At 48.2% G+C, this 26647-nt stretch overlaps 1 protein-coding gene and 1 pseudogene across 1 annotated transcript; both read right to left on the bottom strand.

Moving 5' to 3' along the window:
- LOC141091591 (uncharacterized) overlaps window positions 1–20848 on the bottom strand; it is a 116332-nt pseudogene extending 95484 nt beyond the window's left edge.
- On the bottom strand, window positions 17144–20506 carry LOC141091586 (uncharacterized). Its single transcript, XM_073577249.1, has one exon. It carries the CDS (start codon window positions 19985–19987, stop codon window positions 18815–18817), a length of 1173 nt encoding a protein of 390 aa, XP_073433350.1. The 5' UTR covers window positions 19988–20506; the 3' UTR covers window positions 17144–18814.
- Window positions 20849–26647: the final 5799 nt, after the last annotated feature.

The following is a 26647-nucleotide window of genomic DNA, read 5'->3' as shown; positions in this document are numbered from 1 at the left end:
CACCCATATGCAAAGAAAGTTGTCGGAAATTGAACAAAAAGTGGTTGTAAGCGAGTCTGTCGAGACTCCAGGGTGGGAGGAAACCCAAACCCCATATGATATATTGGCGACTATGTGGTCGCACAGTGTTGGTTCAAGTGAACGTTGGAGCAAATATTGGCAAGATGCAGAGCCTGCGGATGTAGCAGAATGCTTGCAGAAAGTAAAAGTAGAAAAAGGGAAAGAATGATGTGCTCTTGGTAGGTGTGGCTGGATCCTGCTATCTGCATATAGAAAACAGCATGAGGAAGAGCAAAGAATGTTAACTAAAGTGCAGGAATTGGAAATACAGCCATGTGCGGCCCAGGATGCATTGGTGGCAGCACAGGGTCAGAATAAGGTAGTAATGGACAAATGTGTTGGAACTCAGCATGATGCAGAACAGGCTGCTGTATGTGTAAATCAGTATAAGTGCAGAAAGAAGAGGGGAAAGGTGAACAGGAATGAAGCTTTGGCCATGGCCAGAGCAGAGATGAGGAACCCAGATCAGTGGGATAGTGATGCACAGGAGTCAACTGATTCCGAAACTGTCACCAACCCAGAACAGGGGGATGATCATATTAATGGGGAGATGGAAATGGATCCTCTTCTTAACCCATTAAAAGCTCATGGTATTTGCCAGACCCAGGTTGTAGAGACAGCTACAGGGAAGCAAAACCAGAATGAGGTGGAAGATTGCAGGGTGTCTGATAGATCTGAGCTGCAATCTACCTTAAGTAGAAGAAATACTAGGGGTGGCAGGGCCCCGGCAAGGTTCAGATTCAGGCGATCTGATGATCCCATGTTGTTCTTCAGTAATTATTTGGCATTGTACAGAAATGTTTGCAATCGTCCAGATATGCCTCAGAATGATCCTAGTTTTCTATTTTCAATGGCAAATCATTGTAATGTAGATTATGCCACAAGAGTGTCTCTAAGAAATACCAGATCATATGAAAGATTTGTAAAACTATTAAATGAGTGGTGTCTTAAGTCACAAGAGCAGGATGGAGTATCCGAGAATGTGTCTGCTGTTTACAGGCCTAGGTATTGCTTTAAATGTGGGAAGATTGGCCACATTAGACGTTAGTGTAATCCCAAACCCGAGAGCCATTCATTGCACCAGAAGATTGATAGTATTGAGAGCAAGGAAGAACTTGCCATCTACGATACTGAATTTACAGACTCCTGTAGGAAAGCCGACTTTGCTACAAATGCACAAAAGTCGCAAGAAATGCAGATTCCAACGGTGGATAAGAGTGAGACTGGGAAAGAGCAGAACTTGTCATATTGTAGACCCCAAACAGACGGTGCTACTATTCCTGTGTTCTGTCTATGGGGCTGGATCATTTTACATGGGTCACCAGTCATCAATCCTGGGTTATTTCTTTTTAAGACAATACAACGTATCCAGTGAGGATTGTTTGTTTGTTTTTGTACAGATAGGATAAGGACAAAGTGCAGTATTTGACTTGTAGGTATTCTAACCTTTTCTTTGTGTTTTCTTTTTCCAGACTGCACAAACCAGTTTTTCAGAGGAATCGGATTCAATGTATTTAGCTATATATAAGACATGGGGGTAGACTAATGAGCTCAAAGGTAAAGGTTAAAGTAATTGTTTGCAAACAATTAAATAAGTAATCATCCCATTGTGATGAATCGGACTGTATTTAGCTGAAAGTTGTGGTTTAGTTTTATGTATGTTCTTAATCTTTATTTTCAATTAGGAACATAATAGGTTTGTAAAATCCATTTGTAAGTTGCATCTTGAACAGTGATGTTTGATATTTGAATGAATGGAGGTAATGTGATAGATCAGATTTATCCAGCAGAGTACTGACTAAAGTGACATGTCAATATTACAGAGAGAAGCTAGAATAGCTCAGCCAGTGGATCTCTAAAATTTGGTGGAATCAATTCGGTGTCCTGCATCTGCTCGAGTCATTTCTGAAGTAGCAGTCAATGATCTCAGATAATAATGTTTTTGTTTTCCCTTTAGATCAAAATCTGATCTGTAAGTGTTGTATTATTGCTTTCATCTTGTGCGACTGCTTCCAAGAGCCAAGCAATCTTCAGACAGATGCCAGCTATGGAAAGTGTGGATTTCTGAAAACCAAACAGACTCTATGGATCTACTTGGCTCAGTGGACACTAGCCGTTTTTGAAGGGCAAAGACTATCACTGCTACCAATATATATTAGAAACTTGTATGGTGGTATATCTAAGAAGATGTGACCCAAGATGTGAACTGTACTGAGGAAAATGTCTAATGGGAGAAATGATTAACAGAAGGATTCCAAGAATGATGCCAGCTGATCCATGCTGTCAGTGGACTTGTGATAAACATTTATATATGATGAATCAGACTGGGGATGGGGAGAGGGATATTATATGTGTTATATGTGGCTCCAGTTTAGATAAAAAGTGCAAAAGTATGAGGGCGGGCAATAGTGATCTCTCCATCATTTACAGAACATGTAAGATTGCCTAGAGGTGGGATGTTTTCCTTTGGAAATATCACTTTTAATTATATTCCAACTAATATATCTAGTGGGTCAAGTGTTAGCTCTAGGTTGACTTTATGGAGTAATTTGTATTATGCATGCATTGGTTTGTTGTTGTTGGATAATGTGTGGCTGTAAGATATCCAAGGGTGGATTGTGGTGCTATAAAAATATGGATATCTTATAGCCTACATATTGTAATATATTAATTACCGTATATACTCGAGTATAAGTCGATCCGAGTATAAGTCGACCCCCCTAATTTTGCCACAAAAAACTGGGAGAACTTATTGACTCGAGTATAAGTCTAGGGTGGGAAATGCTCCATAGATTATTCCCCCATATGGTGTCCTCAGAAGAAACTCCATAGATTATTCCCCCATATGCTGCTCCCATAAGAAGCTCCATAGATTGTTCCCTCATATGCTGCCCCCACAAGAAGCTCCAGATTATTCCCCCATATGCTGCCCCCATAAGAAGCTCCATATTGTTCCCTCATATGCTGCCCCCCCACAAGAAGCTCCATATTGTTCCCCCATATGCTGACCCCATAAGAAGCTCCTTAGATTATTCCCCCAAGTGCTGCTGCTGCATGTAAAAATAAAAAAAATGACATACTCACCTCTCCGTCGCTGGGTGTCAGATTCTCACCTGTCCTGCGTCCATGGCTGCTCACCGCTATCTGCACGTCATCAGTCAGTGACGTTCAGACTGCAGGGGGCGCGGCGCGCATTAACCACGTCACCGCGCCCTCTGCTGTCTGAAGTCACTGACCGATGACAGACAGCAGCAAGCAGCCATGGACGCAGGACAGGTGAGTATCGCTGTACTTACCCGTCCTGACGCTGTCTTGAGCCCCCAGCTTCTCCGCGCTCTCTCTTCCTGCCTTCAGCGGTCACGTGGTGCCGCTCATTAAAACTCATGAATATGCGCATATTGATGAGTTTTAATGAGCGGCACCACGTGACCGCTGAAGGCTGGAAGAGAGAGCACGGGGAGAAGCTGGGGGCTCAAGACAGCGTCAGGACGGGTAAGTATGACCTGACACATCCGCCCCCTCCGACCCCTTTGTATATGACTCGAATATAAGTCGAGAGGGGGACTTTAAGCCCAATTTTTTGGGCTGAAAATCTCGACTTATATTCGAGTATATACGGTAGTCCATATTGAAATTAACCTGAAATGTTAGTATTTGAAGGCCCCATATCCAATTCTTGGAAACCAGAGTTCATGAGGTCAGACCAGCAATGGCTATTGAACTGCAGCCTTAGTGTTGAGTATACTAAAAGACAATGCCTGTTGAAACAGTATGTTGGACCAGATGGCCCAGGAGGTCCCTTCCAACTCTACGATTCTATGATTCTAATCTGGATTACTGGAAAGGATTAACCTTTGTGTGCGCTGTTGACTTACTTAAATTTTAAGAGCAGTGAATGGTGCGAGTATATTGACAAGGCATCATCTGATATTTGTGTCATATGGGGGTTAAAAGTGGACCAGGCATATAGACAATTGCAGATTCTTTTACATAAGGCTATAGAAATATAGCTGGGGAAGCCTAATATAGAACCAGAAATATAGTTGGCGATCTGAAACCATTATAATGTATTCAATATTAAAGATCTCTTTAACTATAGTCTTAAATATATATTTTGTGCTAGGGCTCTGGTCATAGAAAGTTGTTGGAAACTTTGTTCTTATCATATGTAAGTATCAGGACAGGAGTAAATAGTCCGAAGACACAAGATTTGTTTGATGTTATTTATTGATGATAGTTGGCCACTATCATGTGATTGGAACATCAGACAACTAACTTGTGTATTTTCATGTTTACACAATATTATATTGTGTAAACCTTTTGTTTAAAGCATATAAAAGCTGGTGAAGCAGTCACTGAAGGCAGGAGCTTGTGGACCTGTGTGAGCGCCACAGTGTAGATCCTAGGAAAGCATTCTCTGTCTTCGCTGACTGCTCCTCCAGTAGAAGTATTTCCGAACAGATGACGTAAATGACGTAAATGCCCCTAGTGAAGATTCTTTTCTTCTTTCTTATGTGAGTATATGTACTAAAATCTTTGTAGTTTGAATATATAAGTATACGCAATATCCTACTACTTTCTATTTCCTGTAATTGCTATATCATTGTCATATATGTCATTAATTTGGTGCTTTATCATTTAAATTAATCATTGTATAATAAAATTGTGTCATATCCAAGTGGTGCCTTCTTTAAAGCCGTATCCGAACCTTGTTGCTAAACAGTTGGTAATACAAAGGGTTAATAAACTTCTTGAATGTGGTTTTGCGCACCTTGAGGGGTGCAGTTTTTAGAATGGTGTCACTTTTGGGCACTTTGTGTGACATCACTCTCTGATTTAAGGGTACAAAAACTAAAAGTTTGAAAATTGCTAAATTTTTCAAAATTTTTGCCAAATTTTTATTTTTTGCATAAATAAACGCAAGTCATATCAAAGAAATGTTACCACTAACATGAAGTACAATATGTACCGAAAATACATTCTCAGAATCACCGGGATCCATGGAAGCTCCAGAGCTGTAACCTCATAAAGGGGCAGTGGTCAGAACTGTAAAAATTGGCCCGGTCATTAAGGGGTTAAAGCACTAATTCCGGCAATTATTTGACTAGTATTCTGCATTTTCAACAGTTTTCCACTCTGCAAGCACAATGCCATGTCTGAATTTGCAAGCGACCGAGCTGGAGGATGTTGACTCGCTATTAAGATGTCTCCCAATCACAATAAACACAGATTGACTCTGGCTCTTTTTCCTTAGTTATCACACCGACAGAAGCAGCAGCATAGATGAACTTATAAGGCAGTACTCAGCAGTGCACATGTGAATCCAGCTCTTAGGTGAGATAAGTTACTTGTTAGAAAGCTTAGCAGAATCTTTTTACGTCTCCCTCGACTTCTGCTCCCCTCCCTCTCCTCACCGTAGACTATAATACGTGTAGTCTGACACCTCACTTTGTTAGCATCTTTTCTTGGCACGGTTGGAGTTGTTTTGGGCAGAATGAATAATAAATTCAAAAGGCGAAGGGGGGAGGAAGATGCTGATAAGTGGAGAAAGAAGATGCATTCTCTGATAAAATACATCAAAGAGTGTAATATTAGCTTGAACTAATGATGTATGCAAAGTTTGGTGACTGTATATAGAGGGCACTCAGGAGATGAGCTCCCTGCACACGTGGATGATAATACCCAATACCTGGCTGTTAACCATTTAGATGCTGCTGTTATTATCTGTCGGTGCTGCACTAAAGCCTTCTAAGTCAAAGGGCTCTGAGAATCCACCTCTTCAGGTGAGACACAGCAGGCTTCAGTACAGACGCCATCCCGCCAACAGTAATGAGCAGCAAGACTCCTACATGTCTCCTCTCACCTGGTGATGTGCGGGGCCGGTCGCCCTCCATCATGACGTTCTCGTACAGATCCTTGTGTCCTTCTAGATACTCCCACTCCTCCATGGAGAAATAGACGGTGACGTCCTGACACCTTACAGGAACCTGACACATATAAGGATACAGTCATTACCCAGAATCCTCCAGTGCCGGTCCTGTATAATGTCCCAGCAGTCACCTCTCCGGTCAGCAGCTCAATGATCTTGTTGGTGAGCTCTAGGATCTTCTTATTGCTCCTCTCATGTATTGGGGAATGCGGGGGAGGATCTGTAATGAGGCTCCGCCCTCCTGACTCATTGAGACGACTGGCGGGAGTCACACAGTCACTTGTCTTCTTTACTATTGTGTAATCCTGTGTGTGGAGACACAAATAATATCATTAGACACCATATAAAAGTGATGTCACATATTAGAGGATTACAATCTGCTTCCTTCCACCCAATCTCGCCTCCGCCATTCTAGATCGAGACCTAACCTCCTTAATTCCGCACCATCATCCTATCTTTGACTTCAGTGATTAAACTTCTTGCCTTAAGAAAATCAGTAACAGGAATCGACATCCGCCATCAAATCCGACAGCTTGTGTGAGACACGGAGGAGCCGCCCGCCTGCCCGCTATCAAGCTGCGAAATATCAATGTCCGTCGCGTTCTATGGATTGTGTAGTGTCGACTCCTCGCAGAGTCCACGTTCCTGCCATCAGCTCCTCGCTCCTGGGGTTTCATGTGTTTATTAGTCCGCTAACCTGTCATTTCCTATTAGTTGCTGGGGAACATGTTTGCGGCATATAAAGATTATTATCCAGAGGACGGCAAACCCTCGTGACTGACAAACCAATTTTCCTCGACATGGGGGAAAACAAATTTTCGACTCCGAATCAGAATGAATCCCTGGATCAGCGAGCAATATCATAACGTTACAAGTTCTGCTTACGAGATCCCTGATAAACACATCCAGACTAGACGTGAGGGCATCGAATCTGCACAGATTGCTAGAAAGGTTTCAAAATTCGTAGATCGAGGATCCCACAGAGCTGCGATTCACCTAAAATGGCCTCCGCCACGTTACAGAGAGGATAAGACACAAGGATCACATGACCAAGGTCACCACCCAATGGTTTCCCATAATGCTTTGCAGTTCCGCTAACCTTACACCAAAGCCCGCCATTAATGAGGGACTATACGTTAGAGGTCATTGATCACTCATGGCCCTTATAAATGTCCAATCACGAGAAGCTGCTGCCATTTTGAGGTGAATGTGGATAGGAGAGAGGACCTCAGAGCTCAGTCAGAGAGACACAGTTCACATTGTGAGTGTTAGTGTGTGAGAAGAGAACACACAGGTTTAATTACGTGAAAGAGCGGGGGAGAGAGATACGAGTCGCTGACACCGTGTTAGGCCATGAACTGCTGTCGTCAGTGCTGCAATTCACTTTGCTCCTTTTCACCTCTCCAATATCTACTTTTGCTAAATCCAATATTACCGAATTTTCTGCAAATGTCTTGTAAACACCACACCACGGTCTATTCCAGTTTAGCCTGTGGCAGTTTGTGAAGCACAGCACTCAGTAACCAGTGCAGGTTCACGCCGTCTGCCAGGATCAACGTGTGAGGCTGTAGAGCAAACAGCAGAAGCAACACTGTCGGCACCAGTCACCCGGCTGTTAGTAGCAGAAGCAGGTAACAGTTGTATCTAGTAGGAGTGTTACTGCGGAGGAAGCCAAAGACACCGGGGCTGGATGGCTCACTCATCATCTCAGTCACAGCAGCAAGATGTTACCTCTGGCAGAGACACCATCACCGGTGCTCAGACCATTCATTGCAAAAGTTCATTTCCGCTGTGGTCTTTTTATTCCATCACCTCTGTCCTCACTGAACCCTAGTGAGCTTCCTTCTTTACTCCTAAGTTTCAGCACTCCGAGGACTGTGAAGAAATGTCTTAGGATGGGGTTCCTGTTGATGCCTTCAGTGAGTTTGGACAAAAATGAGATGGAGGACATGGCTGTAGCTATGTTTTGGTTGTAGTAGTCATGGCAAATGCAGTATTGGTGCTGGCAAGTAACATTGGGGGTAACTCAAAGGTGGGGATGACATTGAGCAAGGTGCTCAAGACATTTTGCAGGGATGATGAAGATGGTGATTATTAAGCCGGGATCACATATGCGAGGCATACAGCCGAGTCTCGCATGTTAATAACCGGCGCTGCCGCCGGCACTCAGGAGCGGAGCGTGCGGCCGCATAGCAATACATGGAGCAGCACACTCCGCTCCTGAGTGCCAGCGGCAGTGCCGGGGATTAACATACGAGACTTGCTCGTATTCCTCGCATGTGTGATCCCGGCCTTAGAACAGTCCTGGGAACAAAATCAAGGTGACAAGGTGATGTCATGAGAAGAGGTGATAAAGAATGCCGCCTACATAGGTCAAAAACTAATGAAAAAAAAATGAACAAAACCACAATACGTGCCCAGTCATCCGATGATGTGTCAACTGAAGTAGTTGCAGTCGATGCTTTACCAATTCCTGAATTTCACTGCTGATGTGACTCAGCCACAATGGAGGAGGCCAAGCCACCATTATTTCGCAAAGTAACAAAAACAAACCCCGCTTGCCTCGCACCCCCAAATACCAGGGATCACTCCTAGAAACGCTGTGTGGCAAGATGAGCACCACCATCTGAACGTGAAGCAACAATTCAGGACACGGACAACACATATGGGTCTACATGGCACCTTTCACTACGCACCACCACAACCAGGCCTGGTTCTAGCGACACCTCCACAGCTGGGCAGGTCTTGGTCCCACACTCCCATGGTGCTTATCCACCTCCTCCTCCCGGACACAGGGAAAAGGAGTCATCCTAAGATTAGGGACACGAGTCTTCTCTGCTCATTAGAAAAAGCCACCGGATTTGTGGGTAGGAACAATAGTAGTGTCAACAATGTCATCCCCCTGCTGGACACACAGAGAGAGAAAGCCGCCTGCGGGACAAAGCGGAGGAGGACGAGGAACTAAGAGGGTTTGAGATGGAAGACAAGCAGTTTTCACATGCACAGATAAGAAATGTGGATGACAAGGTGAATGATGATGCCGTCGGCTATGACCAAACATCACAGTGCAGGGCGGAGGATGAAACCACAGGGCCCTTGTTCACACGGGGAGAATGGCAAGCTGCACGCTGGGCTGCTGACATGGTAACCTGCACACTGTTAGCATCACGCACAGGAATGACTGTCACACAGCCGTGCTGTTAGACCCTTGTTAGAAAAGCAAAATGGGGGAATTTTCTCCCTGCTTCCGATAGGGAGGCATAATTACCTTATTCCCAGGATAGTTTCCGTTTTGAGCTTCTAGAAGCTTTCACCGTGCAGACGCCTGCTGGATGCATGTATGGCAGGAAGGCCGCTCTCCACCGCTACAAGGGGCCAAAGCAGCAGCCGCCAACACAACGTAAATCTGAGCATGAATCAGCAGTTCATATTCACTGAGCCAACCTGACGCACAACAGAAAATGGTGCAGTCGTACATGGACCTCTCTCTGGCGCACGTCTTGACCCTTGAGTCAGAAGAATAGACTAATGGCAGTAAATGGTCGGTTAGAGAGGGTGGGTAATGAGGGCCAGCAATGACTAGATCGGCCATTGATGGCAATGGAGACTGGCAATTTATAACTGGCCAATTAATGCTTCTGCCTGACTGTTCATCATGTTCCATACTGTACGGTTTCTGCTGTTAGTGCTACTGCCCTGACACAGCCGGACATCTCTTACCTGTGCATTTTGTACAAAACTATACTGCTGCCGCTACCAGCCTCAATACATAGCGGCACGTCATCTGCTTGTCCATCATGTTCCATACTGCACTGCTGCTACCACTGTCACTACACAGCTGCACATCTCTTGCCTGTCCATCATGTTCCATACTGCACTGCTGCTACCACTGTCACTACACAGCTGCACATCTCCTGCCTGTCCATCATGCTCCATACTGTACTGCTGCTACCACTGTCACTACACAGCTGCACATCTCCTGCCTGTCCATCATGTTCCATACTGCACTGCTGCTACCACTGTCACTACACAGCTGCACATCTCCTGCCTGTCCATCATGCTCCATTCTGCACTGCTTGGAAGGAATTCCACTCTGCACAGGGTAAATATAAGAACAAACCAGAAACTGCTCTGAATAACATTATTATATTTTATGAATGACAGAACATATTGCTTCTTTACTTTCCAAACACGTTGCTGAACCCCCAAAAAGTGTATAATTTTTTGATCGTTTGCAATGAGATTGCTTTTCCCATAGACACTGTATATACACTCACTGGCCACTTTATTAGGTACACCTGTCCAACTGTGTGTTAAGACTTAATTTCTAATCAGCCAATCACATGGCGGCAACTCAGTGCATTTAGGCATGTAGACATGGTCAAGACAATCTCCTGCAGTTCAAACCGAGCATCAGTATGGGGAAGAAAGGTGATTTGAGTGCCTTTGAACGTGGCAAGATTGTTGGTGCCAGAAGGGCTGGTCTGAGTATTTCAGAAACTGCTGATCTACTGGGATTTTCACGCACAACCATCTCTAGGGTTTACAGAGAATGGTCCGAAAAAGAAAAAAAATCCAGTGAGCGGCAGTTCTGTGGCCGGAAATGCCTTGTTGATGCCAGAGGTCAGAGGAGAATGGGCAGACTGGTTCGAGCTGATAGAAAGGCAACAGTGACTCAAATTGCCACCCGTTACAACCAAGGTAGGCAGAAGAGCATCTCTGAACGCACAGTGCGTCGAACTTTGAGGCAGATGGGCTACAGCAGCAGAAGACCACACTGGGTACCACTCCTCTCAGCTAAGAACAGGCATCTGATGGCTACTTTCAGCAGGATAATGCGCCATGTCATAAAGCTCGAATCATCTCAGATTGGTTTCTTGAACATGACAATCAGTTCACTGTACTCAAATGGCCTCCTCAGTCACCAGATCTCAATCCAATAGAGCATCTTTGGGATGTGGTGGACCGGGAGATTCGCATCAGGGATGTGCAGCCGACAAATCTGCGCCAACTGTGTGATGCCATCATGTCAATATGGTCCAAAATCTCTGAGGAATGCTTCCAGCACCTTGTTGAATCTCTGCCACGAAGAATTGAGGCAGTTCTGAAGGCAAAAGGGGGTCCAACCCGTTACTAGCATGGTGTACCTAATAAAGTGGCCAGTGAGTGTATATATGTACAGTTGTGGCCAAAAGTATTGACACCCCTGCAATTCTGTTAGATATTACTCAGTTTCTTCCTGAAAATGATTGCAAACACAAATTCTTTGGTATTATCTTCATTTAATTTGTCTTAAATGAAAAAACACAAAAGAGAATGAAGCAAAAAGCAAAACTTTGATCATTTCACACAAAACTCCAAAAATGGGCCAGACAAAAGTATTGGCACCTTCAGCCTAATACTTGGTTGCACAACCTTTAGCCAAAATAACTGCGACCAACCGCTTCCGGTAACCATCAATGAGTTTCTTACAATGCTCTGCTGGAATTTTAGACCATTCTTCTTTGGCAAACTGCTCCAGGTCCCTGATATTTGAAGGGTGCCTTCTCCAAACTGCCATTTTTAGATCTCTCCACAGGTGTTCTATGGGATTCAGGTCTGGACTCATTGCTGGTCACCTTAGAAGTCTCCAGTGCTTTCTCTCAAACCATTTTCTAGTGCTTTTTGAAGTGTGTTTTGGGTTATTGTCCTGCTGGAAGACCCATGACCTCTGAGGGAGACTCAGCTTTCTCACACTGGGCCCTACATTATGCTGCAAAATTTGTTGGTAGTCTTCAGACTTCATAATGCCATGCACACGATCAAGCAGTCCAGTGCCAGAGGCAGCAAAGCAACCCCAAACATCAGCGAACCTCCGCCATGTTTGACTGTAGGGACCGTGTTCTTTTCTTTGAATGCCTCTTTTTTTCTCCTGTAAACTCTATGTTGATGCCTTTGCCCTAAAAGCTCTACTTTTGTCTCATCTGACCAGAGAACATTCTTCCAAAACGTTTTAGGCTTTTTCAGGTAAGTTTTGGCAAACTCCAGCCTGGCTTTTTTATGTCTCGGGGTAAGAAGTGGGGTCTTCCTGGGTCTCCTACCATACAGTCCCTTTTCATTCAGACGCCGACGGATAGTACGGGTTGACACTGTTGTACCCTCGGACTGCAGGGCAGCTTGAACTTGTCTGGATGTTAGTTGAGGTTCTTTATCCAACATCCGCACAATCTTGCGTTGAAATCTCTTGTCAATTTTTCTTTTCCGTCCACATCTAGGGAGGTTAGCCACAGTGCCATGGGCTGTAAACTTCTTGATGACACTGCGCACGGTAGACACAGGAACATTCTGGTCTTTGGAGATGGACTTGTAGCCTTGAGATTGCTCATGCTTCCTCACAGTTTGGTTTCTCAAGTCCTCATACAGTTCTTTGGTCTTCTTTCTTTTCTCCATGCTCAATGTGGTACACACAAGGACACAGGACAGAGGTTGAGTCAACTTTAATCCATGTCACCTGGCTGCAAGTGTGATTTAGTTATTGCCACCACCTGTTAGGTGCCACAGGTAAGTTACAGGTGCTGTTAATTACACAAATTAGAGAAGCATCACATGATTTTTCAAACAGTGCCAATACTTTTGTCCACCCTCTTTTTTATGTTTGGTGTGGAATTATACACAATTTGGCTTTAGGACAATTCTTTTTGTGTTTTTTCATTTAAGACAAATTAAATGAAGATAATAATAACAAAGAATTTGTGTTTGCAATCATTTTCAGGAAGAAACTGAGTATTATCTGACAGAACTGCAGGGATGTCAATACTTTTCATGAAAATAAAGAAAACTCTTTGAATGAGAAGGTGTGTCCAAACTTTGGTCTGTACCGTATGTATGTAATCGATATTATACAGTGTATTACATATTTACAATTTATTACAGTTTTTTGTGTTCTAAAGTTGTATTCCAATAAATAGATATTATGTTCTATCTAAATGTCTTGATTATTGGATCATAGAAATGATTAAATGTCTGATGTTCACATTGTACTACAATACATTTTTCACTTAAATATAAGCAATATGTGTGAGAGTCGGAGTCGTGGAGTCGGTGTAAGGGAAATTGAGGAGTCGGAGTCGCAGGTTTGGCTTACCGACTCCACAGCCCTGGTTGGGAGGCGAAATTTTAACCCTGCGCGTTCCAATTCACCAAACAATTTTGCCCCTATCTACATACTGGGGAAAAAGTGTGTATCAAGCCCCACCCCTCATTATGATGTCATAATGGTTGACTATGGGATGGAGGATGTGTGATGGGTGTATGGGCACTCGACTATGGGATGGCGAATATGTATGATGGGTATATAAGCATGGGACTATGGGATGGAAGATAATTATAATTTGTTATAACTAACCACAGTTAGTTACTATCACCGGGCAGCGCCGGGCTCTTCAGCTAGTGTGTATATGTATATACAGTGGGGCAAAAAAGTATTTAGTCAGTCAGCAATACTGCAAGTTCCACCACTTAAAAAGATGAGAGGCGTCTGTAATTTACATCATAGGTAGATCTCAACTATGGGAGACAAACTGAGAAAAAAAATCCAGAAAATCACATTGTCGGTTTTTTTTTCATTTTATTTGCATATTATGGTGGAAAATAAGTATTTGGTCAGAAACAAGCAATCAAGATTTCTGGCTCTCACAGACCTGTAACTTCTTCTTTAAGAGTCTCCTCTTTCCTCCACTCATTACCTGTAGTAATGGCACCTGTTTAAACTTGTTATCAGTATAAAAAGACACCTGTGCACACCCTCAAACAGTCTGACTCCAAACTCCACTATGGTGAAGACCAAAGAGCTGTCAAAGGACACCAGAAACAAAATTGTAGCCCTGCACCAGGCTGGGAAGACTGAATCTGCAATAGCCAACCAGCTTGGAGTGAAGAAATCAACTGTGGGAGCAATAATTAGAAAATGGAAGACATACAAGACCACTGATAATCTCCCTCGATCTGGTGCTCCACGCAAAATCCCACCCCGTGGGGTCAGAATGATCACAAGAACGGTGAGCAAAAATCCCAGAACCATGCGGGGGGACCTAGTGAATGAACTGCAGAGAGCTGGGACCAATGTAACAAGGCCTACCATAAGTAACACACTACGCCACCATGGACTCAGATCCTGCAGTGCCAGACGTGTCCCACTGCTTAAGCCTGTACATGTCCGGGCCCGTCTGAAGTTTGCTAGAGAGCATTTGGATGATCCAGAGGAGTTTTGGGAGAATGTCCTATGGTCTGATGAAACCAAACTGGAACTGTTTGGTAGAAACACAACTTGTCGTGTTTGGAGGAAAAAGAATACTGAGTTGCATCCATCAAACACCATACCTACTGTAAAGCATTGTGGTGGAAACAACATGCTTTGGGGCTGTTTCTCTGCAAAGGGGCCAGGACGACTGATCCGGGTACATGAAAGAATGAATGGGGCCATGTATCGTGAGATTTTGAGTGCAAACCTCCTTCCATCAGCAAGGGCATTGAAGATGAAACGTGGCTGGGTCTTTCAACATGACAATGATCCAAAGCACACCGCCAGGGCAACGAAGGAGTGGCTTCGTAAGAAGCATTTCAAGGTCCTGGAGTGGCCTAGCCAGTCTCCAGATCTCAACCCTATAGAAAACCTTTGGAGGGAGTTGAAAGTCCGTGTTGCCAAGCGAAAAGCCAAAAACATCACTGCTCTAGAGGAGATCTGCATGGAGGAATGGGCCAACATACCAACAACAGTGTGTGGCAACCTTGTGAAGACTTACAGAAAACGTTTGACCTCTGTCATTGCCAACAAAGGATATATCACAAAGTATTGAGATGAAATTTTGTTTCTGACCAAATACTTATTTTCCCCCATAATATGCAAATAAAATGAAAAAAAAACAGACAATGTGATTTTCTGGATTTTTTTTTCTCAGTTTGTCTCCCATAGTTGAGGTCTACCTATGATGTAAATTACAGACGCCTCTCATCTTTTTAAGTGGTGGAACTTGCACTATTGCTGACTGACTAAATACTTTTTTTCCCCACTGTGTATATATATATATATATATATATATATATATATACACACACACATACATACACATAAATACACACACACACACACTGACAGAGACCTTCCCCCGCCAAAAGGGATAATTTTTGGACTGCTTTTTAATTTCAAAGCACAAAAAGCCTGACACTGCAGTGTGTTATTACTCGGGTTGTTGACCACCACACTTCATGTGTGGACTCACTGCCATATATACTGATGACACTTTTGCTTTACAGTGTTTAAAATGGAGCACTTTTAATTCATGACGAATTGAACCGGAAATGCATTTCAGGAAATTTGCTCATCTGTTCATCATGACAACTTTCTTGAGCAGCGATATATAAAGGGGTTGGCCAAAATAATGGAAACACCTAACATTTTGGCATCATAATCTTCGGACATGTTATAAACATGCAAACCGTGACATATGGTAATGTTTTGTCTTTGATTATTTGTGCTATGTGTATGTAAATTAACTGTTTGTTTTGCAGAATTGTGAGAACATTGATGAGAACCTGATACCAATGGCAGACCTCTCGGATTTTCAAAGAGGCCAAATTGTTGGTGCTCGTATGGCAGGCGCTAGTGTAACAGACAGTGCCCGAATGTTTGGCGTGTCATGAGGTACTGTCTCCAAAGTAATGACTGCGTTTGAAAGAGAAGGAAAAACGTCCGCAGCAAAGCACAGGTCCGGCCGAAAGTCGACGTTGACTGAGAGAGACCGTCGGACTCTAAAGCGAATTGTGAGCGAGGATCGCAAGACCACGAATCCGAAAATCACTGCTGAGCTCAATGAACACCTACAGAACCCAGTTTCCACGAAAACTGTTCGTCGGGAGCTGCACAAATCTGGATTCCACGGAAGAGCTGCAATTCAAAAACCGCTGCTTTTAGCATTTAGAGCGGTGTAGAAACCTCCAGAATTGGTCCCTCGAGCAGTGGAAACATGGGATATTCTCAGACGAATCATCGTTTACTCCATTTCCAACCTCCGGCCGAGTGTACGTTTGGAGACAGCCGAAAGAAGCATTCCATCCAGACTGCCTTCTCCCAACCGTAAAAGATGGCGGAGGTTCTGTGATGATCTGGGGAGCTATTTCGTGGATATCCGCCGGGCCAATGATATCCCATCATGGAAGAATTAACAGCAGAGATTATATAGGCATTTTGGGCGACCAAGTGCATCCTATGATTCAAGCACTGTTCCCGGAGGCGAACGCCATCTTTCAGGATGATAATGCACCAATTCATACAGCTAGAATCGTTAAAGCATGGCACGAGGAACATTGTAATGAAGCTTAGCATCTCATCTGGCCCCCACAATCCCCAGACCTCAACATTATTCAGCATTTATGGCCGAATTTAGAGATTCAAGTTAAACGTCGATTGCCGCCACCATCGTCGCTCAAAGAACTGGAGGGTGTTTTACCTGAAGAATGGGCTACAATTCCTTTGGAAACAATTCGCACCTTGTATGAATCCATACCTCGGAGAATTGAGGCTGTAAACGCCGCAAAAGGTGGACCTACAACATATTACACTAACTTTTGTTGATGTTTCCATTATTTTGTCCAACCCCTGTATATTCTCACTACTCTTACAGTAAAGAATTATATGCCACCTTGTTATAGCAACAGATTAATATGGAGGTCAGCCGGTCAATAAAATTCCTCATCTCCAAACCACATTCTGGCCATCCGGTTGTCTTGGTTTCTGGCTTTTGCTTTCCTACAACATACTTTGGTGTATTAAGATGACACCTAACAGACCACATTGGTGGTCGATCTTCACGTGTTCTGTGGTTACGTACATTACGTCACTTGAAAGGTCTGGGAGCTGTTATGTACAGGACACTGGTATGGTTCCTGATACTGACAACTATGTATAATTCCCTTCCCTAGGATTCCCTTTAAATAATAAAGATAGCAATATAGAAAGGTTTACCTCTCCGGTCAACAGGTAGATCATCTCCAAGGTGAAGTTTAATAATCTTTTGGTGATCTCATTCTGTTCCTTGTCCATCCTTTGTAGGTCATTCAGAAGGACTTTTGGACGGGAAAATGGGAAAACGTAATGAACCGGAGGGATTTAGTCCTGCAGGCACCTTTGTGAAAAAAGGAGAGGCCCTGATTCACAGAGAGGACAACATCATTTGTGAAATGCAGAACCTCGCTTACCGAGCAGAGGAAACCAGGCTGTTGGGAGGTTTCACATGATGGATTAAATGAGTATTTTCAACATCGCCACTTACTGCATATCCACGGGCTGTGTCATAATTGCCCGATAACTCCAACTCCGGGACCAGAACTTACTTGGCTAACTGGGATACTCCCCCCCCCCCGGCAGGCGAGGCAGCGAACGGGGAGATGTCCAAGCACGTGTATGGCTATGGGAGGCTCGCCTGCCCCGGTATAAGCAGACATAAATGTGGGACTGATTTTTAGGCAGACTTATTTCAAAGTTTGTTTTCCTGTAGCATGACATCTAGAGAAACACTGGAAGGACAAGCTAAGAAACAAATATCTAAGGAGGACATGAGGACTGAGGTTTACTTTACTGAAAATGAGAGCTCATGCCTTCAGAAGTCCGAGAAATAAACTCATCCAACCAAGGACCATAGTAACAAGATGGCCTGTGAGCAACGCTTTGAAACTGGGTTGGCAGCAGAGGGTTTCAGGACTTCTCTGCACAGGACGGTTGATGCACAAGATTCACCAACCTATTTCAGAAAAACTGCAGATAATATTGACTGGTGCAGATGACATGCATACAATATGACAGCTTTACTGAGCCAGGTAGGCTCACAGACAGGCCTGAGGGCCCCCCCACCTGCCTTAATCACTGACAAGCATCTAAGGATAACGCCAGCCCGACTCTACCCTGGGAGAAGACCACTTGGTTCACAAATCATACAAAGTAAGTACGTCTATGTTCAGATGCCTGGGAGCATGAGAAATACCTGTCAGGGTGCGTCCACCCCTCTAGGAGGAGATCAAAGTCAGAATCTTTAGAAAAGACAGAGCTTTTAGTTCTACGAGAGGAGAAAACCCCTCAGGTAGTGAAAAGTCAAAGATCCGTGATCGGGGGGGGGGGGGGGCATCTACTACACTGTCAAACAAGCAATATGGAGTTCTGGTCAAGATCAAGGTCTAAATCAAAAACCTCCACACCAGAAAAGGCCGTGTCATCTTCAGGTGTCACAGGTTGCCAATGAAGGAGAGGAGCATCCATTGTCACTGACGTTCTATCGGAAACCTAGAGACTGATAGGTTTGTTAGACGTCCCAGGAAGCCAAACACAGCACAGGACTATAATAAGGTCAGTCACGACTAGTGGCAATGTGCGCTTAGTCCAGCTCAGCTGGGTCAGAGCCTGTGAGCACAAGCTTAGGAGGAGGCAGGACAATGAGTTACGGTCTCGGAGTCAGCCAGGCAGGGTGCAGGTAGTTGTTGTATTGCACCTGCTACAAGCAAAAATAATTAGCTACGGAGCGGGAGCAGGACGTCTCGCTGCCGAGAGCTGACATAAAGGAGTAAAACCATCCAAGAAAAGAGGGAAATATCCTAATATAATATTCCAGGAGGTAATTCATCCCCTGATGCTCAAAGGAAACTGCTGCAAATACAACAGGATCAGTAACGCATGGAAGAGCATATGGGAAAAAGAAGCAGCAGGTTGGTCATACTGGGATACTGAAGAGAAGTCCTCCGTCTGCAGAGCAGGAGCCTAATGGAGACCCCCTAAAGGTAGGAAAACAATGGAGAGCACCATTACCGCCATTGATGGAAAGATGGTGAGGGGGGTCGGAGGGAGGCGGCGAGGGGGGGGTCGGAGGGAGGCGGCGAGGGGGGGGCCGGAGGGAGGCGGCGAGGGGGGGGCCGGAGGGAGGAGGCGAGGGGGGGGCCGGAGGGAGGAGGCGAGGGGGGGGCCGGAGGGAGGCGGCGAGGGGGGGCCAGAGGAAGGCGGCGAGGGGGGCCAGAGGAAGGCGGCGAGGGGGGGCCAGAGGAAGGCGGCGAGGGGGGCCAAAGGAAGGCGGCGAGGGGGGCCAAAGGAAGGCGGCGAGGGGGGCCAGAGGAAGGCGGCGAGGGGGGGACGGAGGGAGGCGGCGAGGGGGGGACGGAGGGAGGCGGCGAGGGGGGGACGGAGGGAGGCGGCGAGGGGGGGACGGAGGGAGGCGGAGAGGGGGGGACGGAGGGAGGCGGCCAGGGGGGGACGGAGGGAGGCGGCGAGGATGGGATGGAGTGAGATGGTGAGGGGGGCCAGAGAAAGGTGGTGAGGGGGGGAACGGAGGGAGGCGGCGAGGGGGGGAACGGAGGGAGGCGGCGAGGGGGGGAACGGAGGGAGGCGGCGAGGGGGGGAACGGAGGGAGGCGGCGAGGGGGGGAACGGAGGGAGGCGGCGAGGGGGGGAACGGAGGGAGGCGGCGAGGGGGGGAACGGAGGGAGGCGGCGAGGGGGGGAACGGAGGGAGGCGGCCAGGGGGGGACGGAGGGAGGCGGCCAGGGGGGGACGGAGGGAGGCGGCGAGGATGGGGACGGAGGGAGGCGGCGAGGATGGGATGGAGTGAGATGGTGAGGGGGGCCAGAGAAAGGTGGTGAGGGGGGGAACGGAGGGAGGCGGCGAGGGGGGGAACGGAGGGAGGCGGCGAGGGGGGGAACGGAGGGAGGCGGCGAGGGGGGGAACGGAGGGAGGCGGCGAGGGGGGGACGGAGGGAGGCGGCGAGGATGGGATGGAGCGAGATGGTGAGGGGGGCCAGAGAAAGGTGGTGAGGGGGGTAACGGAGGGAGGCGGCGAGGGGGGGAACGGAGGGAGGCGGCGAGGGGGGGACGGAGGGAGGCGGCGAGGGGGGGACGGAGGGAGGCGGCGAGGGGGGCCAGAGGAAGGCGGCGAGGGGGGCCAGAGGAAGGCGGCGAGGGGGGCCAGAGGAAGGCGGCGAGGGGGGCATGGAGGCGGCGAGGGGGGCCAGAGGAAGGCGGCGAGGGGGGCATGGAGGGAGGCGGCGAGGGGGGGACGGAGGGAGGCGGCGAGGGGGGGACGGAGGGAGGCGGCGAGGGGGGGACGGAGGGAGGCGGCGAGGGGGGGACGAAGGGAGGCGGCGAGGGGGGCCAGAGGAAGGCGGTGAGGGGGGGACGGAGGGAGGCGGCGAGGGGGGACAGAGGGAGGCGGCGAGGATGGGATGGAGTGAGATGGTGAGGGGGGCCAGAGAAAGGTGGTGAGGGGGGTAACGGAGGGAGGCGGCGAGGGGGGGAACGGAGGGAGGCGGCGAGGGGGGGAACGGAGGGAGGCGGCGAGGGGGGGAACGGAGGGAGGCGGCGAGGGGGGGACGGAGGGAGGCGGCGAGGATGGGATGGAGCGAGATGGTGAGGGGGGCCAGAGGGAGGCGGTGAGGGGGGACAGAGAAAAGTGGTGGGGGGGGGCGGAGGAAGGCGGCGAGGTGAGAGGTGTTGAGACATCTCTAAGAAACACGCACCGTCTATATAAAACCCAGCTCGCTGCTTGGGCCCCTCTGGACGCTTTTCGGACCCACTTTTGGGGCGGTTACTCCAGCGCTTGAGCTCCGGCCCCCATGTCCCCCCCCGTTACCTCCAGAGCTGCACTCTCCTTTCTCGCTCCTCCCTGGGGCTCTATGCTCCTGTCACCTTCCTCATAGCCGGGGGCGCCACAGCGTCACGTGATGCGGGAGATTCCTCTGTTTGTTCTTTCACCTCCTTCACATCTGCAGATGAGGAGCGGAAAAGCCGAAGGACCTGCAGTGACGTCATCAGCGTGCGACCCGTGTGTGAGAGGGCGGGGTCTAGCTGTGAAGAGTATAATAGGTCGCGGCTACAGGACTTGTGATGATGTCACCAGCGTGTGACCAGTCACGTGAGTGGGCGGAGTGCAGCGGCAGGTGACTGAGGAGGCAGGGAATGCTGGGACTTGTAGTGTATAACAGCCTGGCTATGATGGGAGGTATTGTCCTCCTGGTGTCATATCCCATAATAACAGCCTGTGAGCCTGAACATGCTGCGATTTGTAGTTCTTCTCCCCCCTAGCTGGCCGTGCTGGGACTTGTAGTCCTTCCTGTCCCCCCCCTAGCTGGCCGTGCTGGGACTTGTAGTTCTTCCTGTACTCTGACTAGCTGGCCGTGCTGGGACTTATAGTTCTTTCCTGTACCCTGACTAGCTGGCCATGCTGGGACTTGTAGTTCTTCCTGTACTCTGACTAGCTGGCCGTGCTGGGACTTGTAGTTCTTTCCTGTACCCTGACTAGCTGGCCATGCTGGGACTTGTAGTTCTTCCTGTACCCTGACTAGCTGGCCATGCTGGGACTTGTAGTTCTTCCTGTACCCTGACTAGCTGGCCATGCTGGGACTTGTAGTTTTTCCTGTACCCTGACTAGCTGGCCGTGCTGGGACTTATAGTTCTTTCCTGTACCCTGACTAGCTGGCCATGCTGGGACTTGTAGTTCTTCCTGTACCCTGACTAGCTGGCCATGCTGGGACTTGTAGTTTTTCCTGTACCCTGACTAGCTGGCCATGCTGGGACTTATAGTTCTTTCCTGTACCCTGACTAGCTGGCCATGCTGGGACTTGTAGTTCTTCCTGTACCCTGACTAGCTGGCCATGCTGGGACTTGTAGTTTTTCCTGTACCCTGACTAGCTGGCCGTGCTGGGACTTATAGTTCTTTCCTGTACCCTGACTAGCTGGCCATGCTGGGACTTGTAGTTTTTCCTGTACCCTGACTAGCTGGCCGTGCTGGGACTTGTAGTCCTTCCTGTCCCCCCTAGCTGGCCATGCTGGGACTTGTAGTTCTTCCTGTACTCCCACTAGCTGGCCGTGCTGGGACTTGTAGTTCTTCCTGTACTCCCACTAGCTGGCCGTGCTGGGACTTGTAGTTCTTCCTGTACTCCCACTAGCTGGCCGTGCTGGGACTTGTAGTTCTTCCCGTACCCCCCACTAGCTGGCCGTGCTGGGACTTGTAGTTCTTCCCGTACCCCCCACTAGCTGGCCGTGCTGGGACTTGTAGTTCTTCCCGTACCCCCCACTAGCTGGCCGTGCTGGGACTTGTAGTTCTTCCCGTACCCCCCACTAGCTGGCCGTGCTGGGACTTGTAGTTCTTCCCGTACCCCCCACTAGCTGGCCGTGCTGGGACTTGTAGTTCTTCCCGTACCCCCACTAGCTGGCCGTGACTCTTCTTTTCCCCCTCACCTCGGTGCTGCTCGTCCTCTCCCCCAGGTGGCGGCGGTGGTGACTCTGTGCCCGGGGCTCTCGGCGTCTCGTCCGTGGAGCGGGGGTCTCACAGGCTGATGAGGATGTGACTTGTAGTCCACCCAGTAGACACCGATAGGTCACATGGTCAGAGCAGAGCGGCCATTTCCTGGGGGAGAAGACGCCAGAATATCGCCATCACCGGCCATAGAGCAGCGTCCTGACATCGGCACTGCGCTCAGAATCACAGCCCGAGGGGTTAGGCTGTGTGCACACGCTGCGGATTAGGTGCGGATTTTGTGAAACCGCAGGTCAAAACCGCAGGTTTTACCTGCGGTTTTTCATCTCAATGGAGGAGATGGCAAACCGCAGGGGAATCGACATGTCAATTCTTTCTGCGGATTGAAAACCGCAGATAATCCGCGCGGAAAATTCCGCACCATCTGCACTGCGGTTTTTGATTCCCATAGGGAATCATGGTACTGTACACCGCAGCAAAAACTGCTGCGGGTCCGCAGCGACCAAAACCGCAGCAAAATCCGCAGCGTGTGCACACAGCCTTACAGGGAATCTGTCAGCAGGTTGTCACCACCTAATCTGAGAGCAGCAGGTGTGGACCCAGAGACCCTGATTCCAGCGATCTGTCACTTACTGGGTCACTTGCTGCAGTTTTCATAAAATCACTGATTTATCAGCAGGAGCTTATCACTAGAGGACAAGTTGTCTCCTGCCTCCTAGTCATCTTACTCTGCGTCACCCCTCCCCGCCATTGGCAGCTTTCTGCCTATGCACAGTGAACACAGCTGCCAATCATTAATGTGGGCAGGATTATACAGAGCTTGTGATATACAATGTCTGTGAGGTACGGGGTTTTGTCTACAAAAATATGATGTTTTCTGTTGTAACTTTCCAGAAAGATCCGGCACTATATGACAATGCAGGCTGCTAGCTCTGCAGCTTCACCCCTCCTCCCTTCACACCCACAGAGCAGTGTCACCTCTCTCCTTTACAGCCTGTGTTCACACTAGTAATAGGAGACCCCCCTGCTGTTACAACCATTTGGCTCCTCTTCTCTCAGCTAAAAGAAAAAAGTGCGGGAAAAGGTCTTTGTCTGAAATAAAGGTTAGAAGTAAACCTTTAAGAGCCTGCCCTGAGAAAGCCCTATAACATAGAGATATAATAACCATATCTCTGTGATCCGAGCAGTCCCAGCTCTGCTACAGTGTCACTTCCAAAGTCCTAACATGTCGAGAACCTGAGATATGATTTGCTCCCAAATGGACGGTCATATCGCATAGATGTTTGATGTTTTCTTGATGGGCTCATTACGCTGGGAAACATGATACCACTGATGAGTCCATACCAGCTTCTCCCATAAAGTTATAGCTAATCTAAGTTTTGTAGCCAAATTATAACTTGGATGAGAGAGGTGGGATTAACCCAGAATGCACCTCTCCGTGATGTCACATCGCAGAGTCTATAAGGCATTCCCTTGGCAAAACCAGCAGAAGAGCTCCAATCCTCGTGCTGACAAGAACTCCAGATGAGTGGAGATGTGTGGCTCCGCCTTCTTTCTCCGCCGCATGGTTTTGCCTAAAGAGCCATGAACAACCGTGAGTGTACTTTCTATGTTCATCCATCTTTTATTTTATATTTGTAACTGTACATAATTAGTGTCTCAACTTTATAGCAACGTTTATCTGTAATCACTGCCCTATTTTTTCGGGGAATAAATGATTTAATATTTAGCCTGTCTCCGTGCTCTAAGAATAGAACTATACGCCTTTGATAGATAATCGCTACTAATTCAAGGGGTTTGCCACGGACCCTCTTAATTTAACACTGTGAATTAAGTAACCGTGACTGGTGGCAGCACGTTGTGTACGGCTATTGCGGCTTGCTGGCAGTACAGAAGGGTCTTATATTGCTGAATGAGGGGCTGCGGCCACAGCATTGATAATTCCCTTACTGCAGAAGCCTAATTGCCGGTTCACAACAGGCAGCCCGTCCGGCGACTAATTATCCTAGGTGCAGTTCCCTGACTGACCTGAGGGTAAGGGGGGCGCCGGAGAGCTGCGAGTTCCAAAGTGGAACTGAGAAAGTGGGATATACATAAATCCCTGCAGTACTTGGAAGATTGATAGCAGTGGTGGGGCATCCAAATTAAACTCCCCCTGCGGCAAATTGTCAGAGCGAGATTAGCTTGCTGGATATTTTTGGTCACATGGTGCCAGTGGTGGGATAACTAAGATAAGCCCCAACGGTGCCTGTGATAGCCGTGTGCTGGCATTGTGTCACGTCCCTCCGTCCGCTGATACACCCGTGTCAGTGGTGGGACTGTGACATAGTGGTGACACAGGGTCCGCTGTCCGTCGCGTTTTGGTGGCAGCGGGACCCCCGTCAGTCGCCCGTATTTGGACGAACAGCGGTGGGCTGTTCGTCACATTTTGGTGGCAGAGCGGTGGGATAATCCTAGAGCATTACTGATTTGCACGGTTCCTGCGGGAATCCTGCCTCATAGGTTTTGGAGAACAGTCTCAGTGGTGACTAGTCCTGAGACATTAGTGTGTACTTGCAAGTATTCCCTCCCTTTTTCTCCGTTTTTCTTTTCTGTCTTTTATTTGGCAACCATGGCTACAAAGGGAGCAGAGTGGTATAAGCAGCATAACAAGGCATCTCTTATTGCCCTCTGCGGGGTGTGGCGGATCGACACCACAAACAAAAACAAAGCCCAACTGATCACGGCTCTGGTGCAACAGGAAAACGACCAGAGCCCAGCGAACGCAGAAGCGGGCTCAAGTAACAATGGGGCTGCAGCAGAGGCTCCACTCATGAGCGCTGGCCCCACATTCAACCAGAACGGGGTGGACCCCTATCTGCAAATGGCCTTGGACGAACTCCCCGCCGAAGACAGTGATGGACGGGTGAGGCTGATCCATCAATATCGGCAGGAGGCCCGAGCCGAACGTGAGCGCCAAGCCCAGGCTGAGAGAGCCGAACGTGAGCGTCAAGCCCAGGCTGAGAGAGCTGAGCGCCAAGCAGATGCTCAGAGGGCCCATAAGCTGGAGATGCTCCAGCGGGGGTGGAATGCCCCCACAGCCCGAAGCGGTGAGCCCAGCAGCGTCCAGACTCCTAAACCCCAGCCAGAGCATTTTCCCGTGATGGAAAAGGACGGGGACTTGGACACGTTTCTGCGAGCCTTTGAGAAAGCCTGCAGACAGTACCGACCGCCCGAAGACCAATGGGCCAGGTACTTGACCCCAGGGCTAAAAGGCAAAGCTCTGGAGGCGTTTGCTTCTCTTCCGCAAGCGCATGATGATGACTATCGCGCCATAAAGGAGGCGCTGATCGCCAAATATCGGCTGACACCTGAGGTATACCGAAAGAAGTTCCGACACCTCCAACGTGGCCCACATGATAGCTACAGTGATGTGGTGCAAGAACTCAGGACCCACTTTGACCAGTGGATCCATGGACTGTCCATTGAATCCTTTGAGTAGCTACGGGACCTGATGATCAAAGACCAGTTCCTGCATCTCTGCCCAGCTAAGGTCCGACAGTTCATCCTGGACCGCGAACCAATGAACGCGGACAAAGCGGCGCAGATCGCTGACAACTACGAGGCCAACCGGAAGCCCGAGACGCGGAGGCCAGTCGCCACCAGCTGGAAAGGGGGTAGACTGCAACCAACCCCAGTGCCCCAGCTAGCCGTCCCTCCAGAGGCCCAGTCCCTGTTGCCAACAGCAGGCCGGCTACTGACAGGCGCCTGTGTCACCACTCCCAGCGGCCTGGTCACTTCTCGTACACCTGTCCGGAAAAGCCGAAGAGTTCCCCAGCCAAGGCCCCCGGGCCCAACGCCTCTGTTCTTTTGGTGGGAGGTGTGGTTGGGAGGGCTGACGACAACGTTCAACCTGTCCAGGTGGGGGCCCGTCTTGCTACAGGCCTCAAGGACACCGGGGCTGAACGAACCCTCATCCGTCCTGGACTGGCGGCCCCTGAAGAGTTTGTCGAGGGGAAAACCCTGACTGTCACCGGGATTGGAGGCACCCGTTGTCCCTTGCCAGTTGCCTGGGTTTATCTTGATTGGGGTGCTGGGAGCGGGTTGAGTGAGGTGGGAGTGTCTGAAAATTTGCCCACTGATGTTTTATTGGGGACTGACTTGGGGCGGATGGTTGCATACTACATCCCTGACACCCTTCCCCAAACTGATAATAAGGGTAACGTTAACCCTGATTATGTTGATGATGGGAAACTGAATGTGTTACCTGCTAATGCCTTGATGAGTAATGATGCAACTAACAACCATTCTTTCCCCAGGAATGATGCTGATGCTGATGTGAATGTACCAAAGCAAACTGATAACCATTCTTTTCCTAGGAAGGATGATGATGTTGATGTATCTGTGCCGACTGAAC

The sequence above is a fragment of the Dendrobates tinctorius genome, unplaced genomic scaffold (assembly GCF_039654945.1).
Source record: "Dendrobates tinctorius isolate UK_male_01 unplaced genomic scaffold, ASM3965494v1 ptg000055l, whole genome shotgun sequence".
NCBI classification, from domain to species: domain Eukaryota; kingdom Metazoa; phylum Chordata; class Amphibia; order Anura; family Dendrobatidae; genus Dendrobates; species Dendrobates tinctorius.
Note: the sequence above shows the minus strand (reverse complement) of the source record. Positions and strands in the feature narration are given on the sequence as shown.

Excerpts from the sequence above, each read along its gene's own strand:
- LOC141091586 (XM_073577249.1), bottom strand. The coding sequence starts at position 19,987 with ATGCCCCCCTCGCCGCCTTCCTCTGGCCCCCCTCGCCGCCTTCCTCTG.